General features: G+C 42.4%; 1 protein-coding gene across 6 annotated transcripts in view; it reads right to left on the reverse strand.

The window, feature by feature from the left end:
• CLYBL (citramalyl-CoA lyase) overlaps positions 1 to 18,975 on the reverse strand; it is a 175,674-nt gene that overhangs the window by 117,705 nt on the left and 38,994 nt on the right. Inside the window, exon 1 of one of the 6 annotated variants that reach the window (XM_030036505.2) lies at positions 13,843 to 13,926. The exons of the other annotated variants lie outside the window; for them this stretch is intronic. Coding sequence (XP_029892365.1) covers positions 13,843 to 13,895 — 53 coding nt within the window. The 5' untranslated portion in view covers positions 13,896 to 13,926. Of the gene's footprint in view, positions 1 to 13,842; positions 13,927 to 18,975 lie in introns of those variants that run through there. 6 annotated transcript variants of the gene reach the window in all.

Below are 18,975 nucleotides of genomic sequence, written 5' to 3' on the forward strand. Positions count from 1 at the left end.
AAAGCACTTCTCAGTTTACAGCATGCTCTTAATTAATTGCAACATCATCCACAAGAGCTGCATTTTAAAAGGCAGACATATAGGTAAGGGCATCAGAAAATGGAAATGGAACAGAAAACATGGCAAATATAAACGTGATGAATGACATGTTAACAGAATTGTTGTGAGATGGATGGATGGATGGATGGATGGATGGATGGATGGGTAGAGGATGACATTTTGCCCCCTCATTTCATGGCTGAAGCATCAAAATACTACTGCCATCTGTTGTGCTTGCAGATACCCTCAATTCTCACTGCTAGAAAAGATAGCGTTCAGCTGCAGCTGCAAAGACTATGCAGGGGAAGTTGACCATTTGTAACAAATAACTTCAAGAGCATTGGCCCCGGACCATAGGAAGTCATTTGTTCCTCACACCAGACAACATTTTCCAGTTTACTTTACAAATTGCAGAAGCATGGTAAGACTTCTGCAGAGCAGTGACTAATGTTAAAACAAATATAATTCTACTATGACAAGGAAGGTGTTCACAAACTGCAGGAAGCAGTTTAAAATAAATTGATGTAGGTTTTGAATTGTCCACAAGTTGGGTTTAGCTTCCTTCCATTTACCTTTTACTGCATTAACATTTCTTTTGTGATGGCTGCTGCTGAGAACCTATTGTAAGTTTGGGCAATTAGGATTTTTGTTCCATCTGTCCCTCCCCTCAGTCAATACTGTAGCATCAAAAGAGGCCAATTCAGTGTAGGCTGGCTCTGGCTCTAAAGCCAGCTAAAAGAGATGTTAGAATTCACTACTGCTCTGGGTGGAAAGGATGAGGGGAAAAAAAGCTATAATCATAAAAATGCTGTTTCAGGCTTGTTGAGTTCTTAAAATAATCTGACTTAAACCTCCTACACAATGCTCACAAGTCAGAGCATGGTAATATACTTCAATGTAGGTTGCCTCTCTCTCTCTAAATCCAAACTAAAATAGATGTTAGAAATCATTACTGCACTATGTCAAATACAGACTAGGACTGTAATCAGAGGGCTGCGGCTTCAGGTTTCAACGGTTCTTAAAATAATCAGCCTTAAACCTTCTGCAGGAATCAAAGCCTGGTCATTTATATTTTTGTAAGGCTGAGGATTCCACTGCCTCAGGCTTCTCCCTGATAAAAAAGCAGCTTTTTTTTTTTTCTTCCACTGGAATAACTTGTGCATGGCAGATATTGGCAGGTAGAAAGACAGTGGAAACTAGGTACTTCATTTTTATCAGGAGGTTAACTCCATGCCGAGGTGGGGTATGACCTCAGAACAAAACCCAAGTGCCTTGTCTTCACTGTGTTTTTACCTGAGCGCAGCAGATGTACATTAGCTACCTGAACTCAAAACTGCTTTGCAAAGTGAAGACAATCCTTATATCCCACTATGGAGCACAATGTTAAAGCAGGTAGCTTTGCTCCTTTCCCAAAGTGTGAATTCCTAGTCTCCTATTTTCATGTATGCAATCCACAGGTTAGCTCTTCAAATACAAACCAAAACAAAATAAGGAGAATGCATGGGATGGGGAGCTTACTCTTCTTCCATCCGCCCAAGAGCTCCTTCTGTGTGACCAATTAGTTCTTCCTCTTTCTAATCCCACCCTGCTTCTGCCTCTTTATTTAATACAGGTTTTCTGCGGGTGCAGATTAACCACAGCCTTATTTTCAAGTATAAGTACTTCTAACAGGGCACAAGTTATCTGTGAAGCAGGCTATAGACATGAAAATAAGGTAATCTTCCTATTCTTTTGCAAATGTCCAGGAAAGAATATGCTTAACATTGTGTAATAACATCCGGACCGGGGGTGGGAGGAGTGGGAAGATAGGCAGGGAGCACCTCTGATGCTCCTGGCACACTGATGCATTCATTAAAGCCAAATCCAGCCCATGAAAAGAAAACGGGCACAAATAACCATACTCATAGGGGCATTTGCCTCTTCTCCTTTTTGTCAACATTCAGTATGCTAACTCTGCCCTTGGGATTTATCAGCATTATAAAACATGGTATGCTGTCTTTTGTTCACGCTTCCTTTCCGAGAGTCATAGACCTACATGACGATTTTTAAAAGAGGGTCAATCTCAATACCGGCTGATTGCAGAGAAAAGTTTCGAAAGGTGGGAACCCCACAGTTCAAAACCAGAATACTGTTAGCATTATTATTACACGTTAAAACCTTGTGGGTTTTAATGTTTCAGGTGGGGATTCATTAAAACCTCATTCAAGAAGGAAATCAGAGACTCACGTGCTCCAGCAGGCACAACACTGAAGCAGGGCAACTAAGCAGGGTTACAGCACCAGGTAGGACTCGTGGTCAGTGCCACGCACCGCTAACGCAGCTCCAAGCAAACCTGCTTCCCAGCCAGACTCGGTTTGTCACGCGGCAGGTCCGGCCCGCCTGTCGCACGGTCTCCTTCCACCACCAAACACCAAGCCTGAAGGCACAGCAAGTCCCAAGAGGCTGCGGGCTGGGGAAAGACCAGCCTCCCCGGAGGTGGAGATGGCCAGGACAGCCCCACCACCTCCTGCAGTCACAAAGGACTTGGAAACAATTCACATCACACCTCCTTTGCCCTTAGCAAAGCCACCCGCTCAGGAATAACACGCTTGCTCTCTTTCCCCCGATCCCTTCAGTTTATCCCAACCGTCCTCAGCTTTTGCATGCTCCCGCTTAATGAGCCGTGTATGTGCACAGCAGAAGGCACTAGGATAATGTTATTTATGGGACTGAAATTCAGCGGCTCCCAGGAAGTCACTGAAATTGGAGAATTGACCACAGTAGTAGTGGGAGAGGCTCCAGAGGATGTGTTTGAGACATTCAAGTTTGCCAACACCTAGAAAGAGCGGCAGGTTTTCCCCCAGCTTATCGTGCCCCTTTGACGGCGGGCCAACGCGGTTGGATGGGGGTGGTACAAAGCCTTGTGATGGTCACAGGCTCATGAGGAAACAAAGGGCTTGTGGTTTACCCCAACCAGAGATGGGGTTGTATTAGCACAGCGGGAAACTGGGAGCCACAGACCCAGGGTTGGGTGTAAAACACATGAAACCATAAATTCAGCTTTGGAGAAAGTATCAGAAGAGGCCAGCCTCACGGCAAGCGTCGTCGCTGGATCAAGGGGAAAGATGGTCCCGAGCCAGTTTGCACTGGCATCACCTCCCTGGATCAAGGCTTAGGCTGGCTGTTTGAAAGGGAAAAGAAGCAAGCTACTAAAGAGTTAATCCTAAACAAAAGGTTTCAAGTGCTAGGGAAAATTGGCCACTGGTTACCCAAGTGATTTAAAGTACTTCAGGATATCTATGCCACATTAATCTTGCATATGTATGTGTCACCTACTTTCAGAATAACTTCCTTACCAAAAGACGGTAGGCTTGTCTCCATAAGATAAAAGGGTTTAAACTTTTCGAAACCTGGAATTTTTCTGTGTGAGGGAAGCACAGAAAAGAATCTCGCAGAGTTAAGTTAGCATCCACCCACATAAACCAAACAGGTCTGCACTGAAGGAATCATGCTGTAAACCTTGGAATTTTACAAGCAAGTTTTATATTAATTCTTTAGAAACCCTTTGTGCTTATGGTTTCAGACAGAATATAAAAGTACCATATAAATATCAGCACAATATAGCGGGCAGCTGTTAGGTACTTTAACCATTCCCAATCAATTATAATAAACAGAACAGGCACACTGAATCACATCAGAACACCGTGCAGTAACCCTCCACCCCTGTCTTCTCCTTCTTGCCATGTAAAATTAAACTTGCAATAAATTACTTGTGAAATGACAGAATATGGAATGTTCTGGAAGGTTTTTGGTAGGCTGGGATGGATAGAGAGACTAAACCCACTCTTTCTGAATAACAAACAACATTAATGACAGTAAGAGGCTCTCTCTTTTTCAAACCAACTGCAAAAGAGCAGCGGAATTAACCCAACCATTCCATTCAAAGCAGAAGGGAGCCCAAAATATTGACCCTACGGAAATCCTGGGAAGCAGCGCAATCACGCCTGGAAGATGAGATTTGCTTATTTGGCTTACAACAGCCAGAACAAAAAGAAATGCAGCACTTGGGAGACTTGGGAGATGTAACGGAGTGGCAGCAAAGCCTTCCCTTGCGGCAGGGAAGGGGGCACAGCCGCCTGGAGTAGGCAGCACAGGAGGAAGGAAAGGTGGGAGCCTCCTGGAAGACACGCACATGACTTGTCAAATGGAAAGTCACTTCTGGAACTGATAAATGGGCAACCAGCTTCTTACGTGCAGACGTCAACCGCCTGTCTCCTTTGCTTTCTGTTTATATGCCTTTAACTCCATCCACTTGGCTGTGCTGGTTGCTTCGGATGGGTGTAGAGCTGAGCCTGTGGAAAACTCCTCACGAGTGGGATAAAGAAGCACAACCTCTTTTATGTGTTTGCTTAACTGCTTTTATCCACATGTGCAGTGCTACTGCAGCACTCACAAAATCGGCTAAATGATGTGAGGGCCATGGGTAATTCTCACCATGACAGCTCTCACTCGCACGCTGGATCTGGCTGTCGACGTGGACTCTGGTCGGTGGGGTCTGCGTACGGACCACTCCTGGGTCAGGCACGCGGTGAATCCCACAGGCCTTGCCAAAGTTGTACTTTTATCTACAGTATGCTGTGATGTGTGAGGCAGGGAGGAGGAACTCTGCTGTGTTTATTTACTATCCACCCCCCCCCCCCCCGCCCAACTTACAGCTGGTACTATTTTGCCACTGCAGCAGTCACGTGTCTCCTAAAACTCTATTAATTTGAATTTAAATACTGCCAGCCAGAGCTATTCTTAACAACATACATTATTTTGTAGATAATTTCTAAGAGTTTTAAAACTCTCCTAGAAAATGTGAAATAGTTTCACAAACCTTGTTTTCATGCTTCAAAACTCTTAATTTAAAAAAAAAAAAAACAAACATCTGGGAGCTCAAACCACTATCAGTCTGAGGAACAATTTATGGATGTATCATAACAACGTCAGATTAACTTATAGCAAACTGACAACAAAGACTATTTTTAAAATTACACTTCATATTAATACTACCATTTAATATTATCTGTATCATCAAACAAGGTGTTACAACTGTATTCAAAGCCTTGGAAATATTTTTACTTACTGCAGTAAGACTTCTAGACACAGAAGTGATAACCCAATATAGGTATCACTCGATGCATTGGAGTACCTTACACTTCGAAGAAAGAAAACCAAAAGAAATCGTGGAAAAAATATTTTTTCCTGCAGCTTCCCTCTCAGTAGGCTGACTTTCCTTTAGCACTGGTTTTTGGTTCCTTGTAAGAAGAGGATGTTCCAGCAGAAGAGAAACCAGGAACGCACTGATATTTAAAGATCTAAAAACTTGACTTTTTGATGATCCCAATTCAGCCAACAAGAAGCTGAGGAAAATGCATTTAGAAACAGAGGACAATAGGTAACATAAGGTGGAGGTTAACATAGGCGATGACGACCAGAGCACTTTTGGGGCCCTGGCAATACAGTGACTTCTGAGCCCTGTATTTCCATTTCAATGTGACAGGGTCAGAACATGGTACTGTTTCCAGAGGGACAGAATAGGAGACAGAATCAAATATTTTAGGGGACAAAATAACCCTCCTGGAGGACCTTCCCTACTTTGTCAGCAAGTCTGTCCTCTTCCACAGCAACAAAACACAGTCTGCAAGATAGACCCCTGTTCTGGAGAATTACTTCTGACATGGTGAATCACACGTAAGCTTGAGGCAAGCAGGCCATCCCAACAGATTTTACTGCTAAATACTTGTCACAGGCTTGCATTTGACACTCGAATTCAAGTCAAGATTTCATGTTCAAAAAATCAGTACCTGATATACACCTACCTGTTATATGTCTCTACCTTTATATCTATCTACCTGTCCTCTGAAATTATGGTATGTGCTTGAGTCACATCACTCCCCGGTACAGAGTTTACCAAGTTTACAAAATTAATACCATTAAAAATTAATTCATTAGCAGCAAGTTGCCTCTTTTCCCCATAATATGCTCCCAGAAGCTAGCAATATGGATGTCCCTTCCCCACCAGCATTCTTCTCACAACACAGCAAATACAATCAACATAAAACCTCGTTTCATAAGGCAGCTGTAAAAGGAGATCTACAATGGAAAGCCTTAAATGACCTGTGGTACTATTTCATTAGCATCTGAGCTATAATATAAAGCAACAATATATTTCCAAATCACAGTGTTTTAATAAAGTTATAAAGTTAAATAGAGAAATAAAAGTCTGAGCTTTATGAAACCCCCAAAAGGCAATGAAACACTCAGAACAGTGACAAATCTTTCTAGAAGCAAGCAAATCCTTGTCCAGTAGAGTTTACAGTTGACTTCTGGTAATACATATGTTTTACAACATACCGATATCGATCTCTGGTGCTTCTTATTTTGTTGCCATTTTGCAGCAGCAGAATACCTACAACCCAAAATACTGCTACAACATACACAGCCAGCCTGTCACTCATATTTTGAGGACAACAGGAGAAGAAAAGGTTCCGCAGAGAATTTAAAACAGGGAGAAGCAGAATCAGTAGTTTCTAGTTTCCCGTTGCAAATAAAATTTTCTGGGAAAATTTACTTTAAAGCAGCCCTAAATGAAAATCTATATAATTAAGGAAAAGACCATTGCTTCAAACAGATTGACTGTCTTCAACAAATTTCTCTCTTTCTAGCTACTCAGATATGCTATATTTCCTAATTATCACCTTTTAAGGGCCATCTGGGCCCCATTCCTCACCATCAGGGGGCAATTCCATTTGCATTGTTCATAGGCTTAGTCATGATCAAGTAGTCTGGTGGTAAAGTTCATTAGAAATTAGAAGAAAAGCATTAAACCTCACACAGTAAACCAAGTACCTGATACCTACATACCCACAGGAGAGATAAGCATTTAATGCATATTCTCATACGACTTAACAAGTCTTCAATGAGCATTTTTTCCCCCAACTGCTTAAAGAAACATTTAGCCTGGTCCCTGACCAGGTATATAATAAGAATTTGATTCAGTCTCTGCACACTTCAAAATATTTCTCAATTAAAGAGAGATAAATAATAAAATCATAGTCTGTTAAAAACAATCATAATCTATTTACATCTTTAAGCCCGAAAAGTCTAATAAAGCTAATGTAATGACACTATTATTTCTTCTATTATTCAGACATGTTTGCTACATATCACAAATCAAGGGCAAGAATTTTCTAGTAATTGAATTAAATATGCAAATACAGATGCACATGCATACACTCTTGTTAAAAATGACAGAAACGTCATTTTGGACTAACTGTATGAGAAAAGTTACTCTCTACTGTCATACAGCAATAAATATCACTATACATTTCCCAACAGGTCAGTATAAACATGCATGGGGTAGCAGAGGAGGAAAAGCGAGCAAGTCCTTGGCCTCGTGCCTGGATCCTACAGCATAGGTCAGTATTTCGTAAATATGGTCTTCTCAAAAGGTTTGAAAATGGTACTTAAAAAAAATCAAAGTAGTGCAGGAAATCTAATTCATAGAAATTATGGACCCAAGGAAGTCAACGCTATGACTTCCAAATGCAACGTATTGTTTTGAAACGTAAGTTCAGCAAAACTCCTCTTTGATGCAGATTTTTTATGCCTGCAGTCTGTGCTTTGGGTCATTTTATATGTTGATGTCTGTAGCTTCTGGCAGCTATATGCCCATATTAAAGATGAATTACCATTACTTTTCTCTGAAAACCTTGTAGCACTTGAGCTCCTGGCAAACTGCGCTGAGACTCACACAATAAAAATTTGGGGATTAAGGATAGATTAGTCCATGGACACTACCTGCTGTCTTTCCATGTTCCGGAAATTTCTCAGTCAGCTTGAGAAAAACTGAAATGGTCATGTTAATGATGAAACACTTGATGCTACAAAACACCGTTTCGGGTTTGTGTGGCGGGGTTTTGGTAGCGGGTGAGGGTCGGCAGGGCCGGCTCCTGCTGGAAGCTGCTGGAAGCTCCCCCGGCCGGGAGCCGGACCCGCCGCTGGGAGAGCAGATTCCAGAGGGGAAACCTGCCGGGAGTCGGGGGATCGGGGTGCGAGAGGAACCCCCGCGCGGATCCCGAGGGCAGGGAGCAGCCCGCGGGGAGACCAGGCGGCAGGCTGTCCCCCCCCGGCCCACGGAGGGGAGCGGGGGAGCGGACGCCCACCTGCGGCCCGGGGAGAGAGGAGCCCACGCCGGAGCAGGGGGTGGGTGCCCCCCGAGATGGCCGCCGCTCCCCGGGGAAGCCCGCGCCGGGGCAGCCCGGCACTGAAGGACCGCGGCCCGCGGGAGGGACCCCACGCCGGCGCAGGGGCCGAGCGCGGAGTCCTCCTCCCCCCGAGGAGGAAGGAGCGGCAGAGACGAGGGGTGAGGAACCGACCCCGGCCCCCGGCCCCTGCTCCCCTGGGGAGAGAGAGCCGCGAGTGGGGCTGAGGCGGGAGGGCGGGGGGCGGGGGGGAAGCTGCTCTCGGGCTGGGGTTTACTCCCCATTATCCTTGGTTTGGTTCGACTGGTAGCACATTAAATTGATTTTGGTTTTTTTCCCCAAGTTCAGTGTGGTTTTTGCACATGACCATAAGTGGAGAGTGATCCCTCCCTGTCCTCGTCTCGACCCACGAGCTTTTTCTTTATATTTTCTCCTCCCCATCCCACCTCGGGGGGGGGAAGGAGTGAGTGAGCGGCCGCCTGGTGCTTTGTTGCCGGCTGGGCTGAAACCACGACAAACATGTTATGCTATATCTTGAACACTATAAATATACTTTCCTAGCTGCATAAAAGTTGCACCATTATTGAGGTAATGTGATGCATTATGCGCATTTCACAGTTTTCGGGTGAAAATGTAAATGTCAGCATATCGTTGCCCATATCAAGAAGCTGTAGTCAGATATTAATGGCTAGATTTATCTTTTGAGTATCTAGGCTTCTTAGCACATCATGTCAGTTAGAGATGAACCCCAAAATTCTGGCCCCAAAATTCTGGAGTAATTGATTTTGATTTTTCAGTGCTGCCTATGAAACAGATAGCATAGCTCTAAGTTTATTTCCTCAACAACCTTTTGTGACAATATTCCTCATCAGGTATTCTACCCATCTCTTGCAGCTTGGAGGACTCCCCTCAGAAGCTACATCTGTGAGCTAATACTGCATGAGGAGCACATCCCCGCCAGCAGTGCTGGTAGACAGCTCTGGTCCTTGCTTGGGAGGGACCCCATTAGAAGGCTGTCCAGATCGTCAGATAGCTACTGGACATTGTTGTGAAATGCAAGATTTGGAAGTTTGAAATCCTCCCTTCTGATATTAGGCAAGATGAATAGAACAGCTGGCTTCTTATCTTACCTTGGTGTAAATTAAACTTCATAGATGCTTAACAATTTGATCGTGTTGTCACTTTTTCAGAAGATGTTTTGGCTTGGGGCAGAAGGATGCAAAGGAGACGTGGTGGTTCCAAAGGTACTTCAAGCTGGACAAAGGCCAGCGCGGACAAAGCCCAAGTTTGAGGAGATGAATGGAGCTCTGATTGACAGCTCCTCTCAATGCCTGCTCTTCTTTTGAAGTAGTAGGCAAAGAAAAGATGACCTTGGCAGGGAAACTTGGAATTGAGTTTTGCTTAAAGATTGTGATGGGTCTCGCTTCTCAAGCATTGTTAATACTCCAGTGTACTATCAATTACTTCTAACTGGTCCCTGGTGTATGACAACCCGATGGATTTCCGCATGCAGCTCCAGAGCCAAAAAAACATAAGCATGGGCTTTTTGCTTAGAAAAGGGCAATTGGGTTTTATAATTTAGGATCAAGCCTCTATGTAATTGCACCTTAGGACATAACTGGACAGACATATCATTGCATTTTCTCCTGCCTCAGTATCATAAATCAGGCTTCTCACACTCTTTCAGAAAACCTGATACAGAGACTTTTCTGTCATTCGAAAAGAAATTAATCATCTGTCTGCAGAAGATACTATCTTTTCACATTCCAGGCTACTTATTTGGTGTAAATTTGGCCGGACCAGAGGTTTTCTGTAAAAAACCAGCTGTCCTCAGGCAGACAGACACTATAGCTAGAAGTTTGAAGAGCAACAAACCTAGAAGAGCTGAAAGGTAGTTAATGAGGATGACCAATGTCTCTGATTTTATGGGTTGCCTTTGCTAGAAAATATGTAGGGCGGATGATCATGGCCAACGTGAAAGAATAAATATAGGTTTTGTACAGGGTAAAACTTCTTGCAGCAGGGTTTGGAGTATAATCAGAAGCTCATATAAAATGCAATATACGGAGATCTTTGACAGACAAAACTAAAAATCTTACTGCCATGAGTGGAAAGTAAAAGCATGCTGCTGGTGACGACGTCTGATTAAGATGGGGTGACAGATTTCTTTAAGACGTATCCAGCAGAAATCCTCAGGGCAATCCCTAAATACAAATGGATGTAGTTCTCATTGAAAGTCTTTTCTTCCCTGTCCATAGGTGAAATAGCATCAAATAAAAACATTTTGCCCTCCTAGAGTTTTCCACAACCCTGATATTAAAAAAAAAAAAAAAAGCACCCCCCCCCCCCCCAAAACCTTAATCGCTCTGCCTTTGCTGAGGTTCAGAGACTGAATGCCCATTCCGTAGATACATTTGCCAAAGGTAGAGGTATTTCAGATTGCAAGAAACTGTATTAATTAGACCAGGCTTCTCTTCTGGGTGGCTGCTTTGCCTGTCGGTATCTCTGGGAAGCACTGGCTCATCTTTCTCCTTGGACAGGAGCATGGCTGAGCTGAGAAACCCCTATCGCCTACCAGTACCACTGGTCACCAAGGGCTGATTTTGGCCCTGGGCTGAGAACATGCAAAAGTATTTTCAGGCACCTCAAACAACTGCTTACATTACGACGAGCATGTAGGTGATGAGCTTGGAGTTCGCAAAACAGATTTTGCCATTTTACATTAAAAATACATGTAAGCTGTCAGCTTTTCCCAACAGCTGTGCCTTTTACTAGAATAGCCTACACCTGCTTTTGAATATTCCTTTATTATTTTCACTGAACAGTAAAACTCCAGTAAAAATACAAGCCTTGAGTGGATCTATAAAGCCAGGAAATGCAGTAAAATGTCACCGCCATGTCACAGAATTGCTTTACTACTTAACACTGCACAAGGAGTATGTTTTCATAGTTGTGTTGAGTTTTAGCTACCTGGCTCCTACTGACTTTAATGGGAATCACACAGCTAAAACTCCATGCACCACTTTGATACTTCAAAGCAATTTTTCAGTCCCCTGGAGAAGGTCATAGAAATATTAAAAACTAAAGCATTCTCCAAGGATCTCAGATTAAAGACTTGCATCAGACTTTATAAAAGTGATTGGTCAAATACATAATGTACTCTTAATGTTCTAGCTCCTGGTTTGTTTTCTTTAGAAAGAACCTTTGTGATGCTTTTCACAAAAGGCAATATAAAGCGTAAAGAAGAGCACAGCAAGGCATAACATGAACAAGAACACATACAGAAGAGTTACTTGATAAATTTTTACAGTACTAAAGAATTACTACTTAGGTTTTTGAGTATTATGAGCAAATTCAGGGCAATTCTTAATTAAGTCATTGTTACAACTCTGTGCCAGTTGATTGCAAGCAATACTGTAACACAAATATTTCTATTCCCTTTGGCATGTTCCCTGTCCTCTTTTGTCCCCACAATATACAACTTGGCCATAAAATTCCATTTCCGTATTACTTTCCTAAAGCGGGTTGACATAACTGCTCTTGCAGACCCAAGCACGCACCTCCTTTCCTCTGTAGTTGGTTACCAGAAATACGCAACCTTCTTGCTGTTCAGAGCTCTGACATCTTCATAACCCCATTAGACCTGCCACATGGAAGGCAAATTGTATCTACACTATCAGCTGTACAGACAGACAGTGAGTAAAAGAGTTAAAAAAGATGATAAAGTAAACATGAATTCAGGAAATTTGTATTAAATTTGTCTTCAGGTTATGAAGGCACAAGCAGCAATCAATGTCATAAACTAACTGTTCATTTGGTGGTGTTACCAAAAAATGGTATTTATTTATAAAATCACCTAGTAATATGATAACCTCAATAAAAATAAAGTGCTTAACAGAATGTAAACAGCATAGTCTTGCCTAGGTCCATCCTTTATACTGAACTAGAAATCTCATGTTTAAATTTTAAATCTGCATAAGCAAAATTAGAAAAAAGCAAATGCACATTAAAAAAAAAAGGAATGTATTAAACTTGCAGCAAGTGCCTACCATACAGCAATGAAATATCTTCAGCCTTCCACCTGGAAGCAAACTGAGAAGCTCACTAGCCACACCAGTTCTCCTGACCTATTACATCCTGCATAAAAGCACTGTCAAGGCACGTGGAATAAAACCATATTTATTACCAGATAACCCCAGATATAATCTCACAAAAGATGTCAATGAAAATAAATATAAACATGTGTAAATACACACACACACTTAGAAGTGGACAGGCATACCCCTCTAACGCCTCCAAACTATCACGTACGTACATTTAAAGAGAAGCAGTATATACATTCACACAATAGGTTTCTGTAAAACCAGAGTTTTTATTTGCATTTCCATCATCCCTACATACAGTTGTCAAGTTACAGACCAATTAAGCTGAAAGAACCTTCCACTAAAATCTTGAGCACAAACCAAAGCACCGGGATGACGTGAAGTAAGTGTTACCATCCTAGCCAATTCGCATGAAAAATGACTGTGGCAATATCATCACACTATAGGCATCCTAAAACAAAACGGGTCACGTTTTGCTTTTTTTGTCACAGGAAAGGCAAATTGATGCATAATTAACAATTGGCCGATGCAAATTCTTTTACATCTTTTAATTGGTGTTAATTAGATTAGAAGTAAATTTTCTTTTATCTCGCCATTCTAATGCGAACTAATCTTCTCAGCAGCATGTCAAAGTTTCCCTTTTAATTAAACTTTTCAGCTGGGAACTTCGGCAGCGCTCAGGCAGCAAAAGATATAATTTAAGGCACGTGAATTGTGCTAGGTTTTATGAATGGAACATCGAAAATTTAAAGCAATGATTAAAAAGGCTCAGCAGAAGGTCAGAAATATGAATTCTGTGGAGGCAACGGTGAGCTTTTAAAGCTGCTCCGAGAATGCGACTACAGCACTCTCCAGCCACCCCTTCCACATCCAAATCCATCCTTTAACAAAGGAAAACTACCCCAAATGTGAAACATCTTCTGTGAATTAACTTCCCCCTTTCATACTGCTTCCCCCAAAATATTGCAGCTCCTCTAAAATTGTTAACGTGCAGAATAAACCACAAAATACATTTAATATCTTTTATGGGAAGTTGACCTGAAATAAAATTTTATGTAGTTAAGGACTTTTGATAGTTCTTCGTCCAACTTTTTTCTCTCTCTATGGGGCAATGGTGATTGAAACCTGATGTCTGCTGCACAAAAAGGCCATAAAATGTTTTTACGCAGAAGTAAAACAGTAGCCATTAAGTTTTGCTATGATGTTTGAGTAGATATGCAGCATGAAAACATGATAAAAGAGCCATAAACTGATTGTGATCAAATGCAATTACAATGACTTCTCTCCAATGAATGACATGTACTAAATGCAGTTACAGTTCCTTGCAAAATTACTTTGGGCAAAGGACCAAGAAAACACTATATCCTCTTTACAAACGGCAGCTTGCCAGGGAAATCGCAAACACACAAGCTTTAATATCGATGGGCAAAAAGCACTTGGGAACTCATTAGGAAAAGGTTAAAAAGACTTACTTGTGAAAGACAGCTTTTTTGCGATTAGAGCAGCATCCCAAAGAGTCCAGCATTTGGGGTGTTGGGAAGAAGTGCTCCCGGAGGAAGGAGAGAGGAGCCCTAGTAAGGGTGGGAACCCTTTCTCCTCATCACGTTTTGACCCCACGACAAAGGTAAGCTGCAGAAAAAAGCAACTTGTTTTGCAGTCTTTTCTATTAAAGTTTTATATCCTGCGTGACAAAGGACCGGTGAAAATGGGAACCCTAGCCTAACAACACAGATTTTGCTAGGAAGAAAGTCCTTCAGCCCTGGAAACAATTAAGACAAAAGCCGATACAATTTGAAATCAAATGAAGTGGGCTCTTTTTTAAAGGTGGATAGGAACTGGGATCTTGGGAGTTTCATCCTTTTGATTGTGTTTTGGGTTTTTGATTAGATAACCTGGTTTAACTTTTACTCATCAAAAGGATTTCTATATTCTGAGTAGTCAGATCAAACCCCTGGATTTCCCGTCAGGTAGACTCCAAGGAGAAGACACCCTCAGGCGTTTGATGTGCCAAAAGGTGGTGAGCAGCGCCAGGTCATTCTCTGGCTAACAAGATTTAAGGAAGATGGCGTAGAGATATTCCAAGTAATTTCTGTGCCAAAACCAAACATAACATTTGAATGTGTCAACAGCAGTAATTTCCTCCCGGGTGAAACTGCCCTGAAGTATTGTGAAAAGTGCAAACCTAGTAGCATCATTTTCTACGTCTACCTGGAAATAAAGGGAATTGGAACCAAGAGTTTCCTATGGAATATAAGGCATTTTACTTCATATAGGAAGGACAAAACAGAGTTGAAGCTACAGATGTAACTTTGCCTGTATTTGCATTTAATAAAAGAGACCGCAAAAAGCTACCAAACTATCACTTTCATTGCCTAAGAAACTTTGATTACTATGTTTTAGGGGCACCTAGGAGGTACGGAAGTAACTGCTGATGCTCAGTACAGGCATTTAATGGGCTACCGAAACTTAGGTATTACGATAGCCAGGAACAAGCTGAGGAGAGAACTCAACCTCCTTAGTGAAGGGATAAACTCCCACCACACCACCAGGATCCACTTTAATGGAAACTTATGATGCTTGTTATTAACAGCTTGTAGAGTTGCTACCAAGGTGAATTATTTGTCAGAGAAAAAAAAATTAAATACTAACCAGGATTATTCTAATCTAATACTAACAATGCACAGCGGTTAGTTTTTATAGCGGGGCTCAGGTTAAGGGCTTATCAGTTCTTCTTACATAAACTTCAGGTTTTATAACTTACGTAAAAATTAACTGAACACTTCAATGCTATAGAAGGTGTCATCGTACACACCTCTTAGTATATGGTAGAGTACAAATCAGAAAGGACAGAAAAAACCCTTCCTAAATATAGCACTCTTATCCTTTCTGAAAAATGTCATGCTAGATACCAATATCACCAGTAAGAGCGTGAGGAAACACACAGTGACTCAAACTCCCTGCCCCAGAAAGCCAATAAATCTCTCCTCCTAAAAACCAGAGCCCGCTCAGCCTTTTCCTGCCTTATTAAATCATAAACCAAAAGCAAACGTCAAAGCACTGCTGCAACTTCATATAATTACTGTGAGACCTCCTAGACTGTGGCATAAGCACAAGGAGGAAAATTTGTACGTGAAAGAGGTGATGTTCACTGCTCCAGAAGCAGTGCTGGGACGCAGTAGTGGGTTTTGGTGCTGAGGCACCTCCCTCCTCAAAAGAACATTTATTCTTTTAATCCTGTACATTAGCTGTTTAATATTAATTATCAGTTTTGCAACAGTGACCTCCAGTCAGTAATTACTAACAGTAATTAAATTCAACTGAAATTTAACAAGGGATATATCTGTACCAAGATGTAGTGCTCTCAGAATAAAAGCCTTCTACAGCAGAGTGTTAAATAACAGAAACTACAGTGTATTTAAAAATGGGAACATTCGGACTGATGATACACCCACCCACACACACATTTATCAATACAAATATACACATTCACTTTATTATAGCTGCAAATTCACTTTATACATGTGTTTGTCTAAACTCAGTTTATAAATACCTATATATGTATTAGCAAAATTTCCAAGCATGTGCTGTGCTGCAGCTAGTAGGACACTTATTTTCAAGGAAACAATGAAATCTAGCTAAGTCTTACCACTGTAGAAGTCACTCCTTCGAACACTACACTTTGACTATTTGAATACTGCCTGTGTTTCATAGTCAGCACATTTTTGCTTTAGTAGAAGGTACTTCTTAAAACCTTCTACCATACACTTGGCCAGTGGTGTCTGATTACGTACACTTACCTGATTCCATGCAGACTGCAGGAAAGTGGCAGAAAAAGATCTCTTTCCCAGAAGTAAATTTTCCTTTTAAAGTGTGTTAATGTGGTGAAGAATAGTTCTTCCTCTAGGTTTTTAAGAAGAACCAAAATTCATCACCACTGAACTTCTACTCCTCAGGTAAGCGCAAATTGGTCTTGAGCAACTTGGGCTTCTTATTTCCCATGAACTGGTCCTCAGTGGCGTTGTGCATGATGGGTGAAACACGAAACAGTGGTGCTAACAATTAAGACTTTACAAGGTGTAAAGACAGTATGAAGAAGGAGTGACAGAGCCTGATGCTACCCAGTATCCCCCAGTAATGGAAAGAGTTAGACGTTTGCTTTGCCAGTGTTTAACATAGCACGAGCGCTACAATTCCTTCGCAAAAGGGAGGAAAGCCCTAGAAACCCTGGTTGACTCCAGGGACACTGGAGGGAGCTCCCACTTCTCAGGATTTTTGGAAAGCTGAGTTTCCACCTCTGGGTTTTTTGAAAGCCGCGCTTCCACCTCCACCAAACCCACGTAACCTAATAAGCAATACGCAGTAACATCCAAAAATAACCTTCAAGTGGTTGTGTAACAGCGCTTGGTCAAAGGGAACAGCAGCAGCGGTTCAAGGATTTTGATGGGCTATACTGACGTCCGCAGCAAAGCTAGAGCTAGAGCTGCACAGACCATGCAGTATCACTTCTTCCCTCATTTCAAAAAACCGAGGAACTGATAGCAGCCTGCTGCAAACATGAAAATTAACACAAGTGTTGGACTTGCAAATAGTATTTAAACTCTTCCGGAATAATGACCACTTTAAAATAAAAATTGAGGAGAAGCCAGCAGAGAAACATCTGATTCTAAAGAATTACTGTAATTTCATCATTTAATTGTCGAAACCTGTGGACCAAGGTCTGTTTCTTGAAGAAAACCCTTCAGCTTTCTCTTACTATATACTTGGCCATTATCACCTTGGCCATGCCACTGGTGTCTGGACGTAAGATCCTGAAAAGATAGTGTGGGTACTTGTCAGGCATCAAAAAATTCCCTTTTGATGGGAAATGGAAGATTTGGTGTGACTGAAGCTTATATGGTGATAGTGAAAATCCCCCATGCGAGCTATAAAATATCCACGTGCACCAAAATTCTGTTTTCCTTATGGAAACTTTTTGCTAAGCCACTGCTGTCAGAGGACGATACAAGCAGCACCGTGCTGCTACCTCCCAGGTCCAGTATCTGCTGGTGAGTCTCTCGCCACCCACTCAGCCCTCACCAAACTACCTACTCCAAAACAAAATGATCTTTGGCACACGCGAGTAAATTGCTGCAGCACAGACATATCTGGACAGTAATTAATCACTTTGAATGCTCAATGTGTTTGGATATAAAATTAAGAAAGTCGGGTTGTTAAAAAATGACAGATTTAAGCACCATCTGGGCTCTGTGGCCACAGTGGCGAGAATTCCAAAGGAAGGCTTAACAGTGCATGATCCGAGAATCCCATCTGTCTCAGCTGAAATGAAACAAATAAATAAATAAACCGGCAGCCTCATTTACAAGGTTTTCCCAAGTTTCCCAATTTAAAAATCAGCTTGCAATAGGAAAGCATATAGAATTAAAGGCACTACATCTTCAAAATGTGTCTCGTGCCTCTTACATAAATTATTACTGTATTATACCTCTATGGAAAAATCTCTATATAGGTATACCTATACAGAGCAAACATTTTGAGATGGCATTTCCTGGTGTGAGTATGTGTTCGTAAAAATATAGCGCTAGTAAGGAATCGATGTGATATGACTCTTCAGTTGATCTGGGGAAGCCAAAGTCCCTTTCTGGCACCCACAATCTCCCTCAGCTCTTTCCCCAAGCCACCGCTCACCTGCACCCACCCTGCGGCAGCTCTGCCTGGGGATGAAATGCAGCCTCCTTGGCTCCCAACAGACCTCCCTCCAAGGGCAGAAGCCACACAAACTAAAGTCACCTGCAACTAGTTAACCTGCAGGATGTCTTCAATAAAACTTGCCTGGCACGGAAAAGGTAAATAAATCAATCATCCAAGACAGGTGAACACAGAATATGAACAAATATTCTATTTGCCTCGGAAAAACTTAGCCAGGTGGGGGTTTAAGTTTAGAGGTTAACCCCAGGAATACTCTGGTGAAGTCCCCAGGAGTTTTTAAGTTTGGTCCAAGTGCCTCCCTCCACCCGGCTGAGCACCAGGCGGGCGGACGCGTGGACGACGTCTGGTTCTCAAACGTCTTTGTGCCCCCGTGCTCGGGACGGTGCTTTCTGTGTCGAGGCGCCTCTTTTTGCTCTGCAGGAAAGATGGGACATTCCGTCCTCGGCGACTTCAGCCCTCGGCACGTACCCCAACCCCCACGCCGGCCCAGCCCAAATGCAGCTCTCCCGAAGGAACGGAAACCCCCAAATCGGTGCCCGTCAAAGCCACGCTGTCTCTTCCTGCCCCAAAGCCACACGCTCGCTTTTCCTGCAGATTGGGGCAATGGAAAGATTGCCATGGACATCCGTGGGACTCTTCCGAGGTCTTGGGAAAGGGGCTTCTCCAAGGGGATTGAATCTGCCCCTCCAGCCAACGAGTGACCACCGCCTCTCTCACATTGCCACTCTTCACTAAAACCGAGTCCTCCTTCCCATCCTGCCTACCTCCAGCAGCTGGAAGAAGCTCCCCAGACATGTCAGCAGGAGATATGTCCAAAAAGTACAAGTTACTAGTTTTAGACTTAAATAAAAGACAGCATCACACTGTATAATAGCATAGCTTCTTTCAAATGGAGACAC

The sequence above is a fragment of the Aquila chrysaetos genome, chromosome 14 (genome assembly GCF_900496995.4).
Source record: "Aquila chrysaetos chrysaetos chromosome 14, bAquChr1.4, whole genome shotgun sequence".
Classification (NCBI taxonomy): Eukaryota; Metazoa; Chordata; class Aves; order Accipitriformes; family Accipitridae; genus Aquila; species Aquila chrysaetos.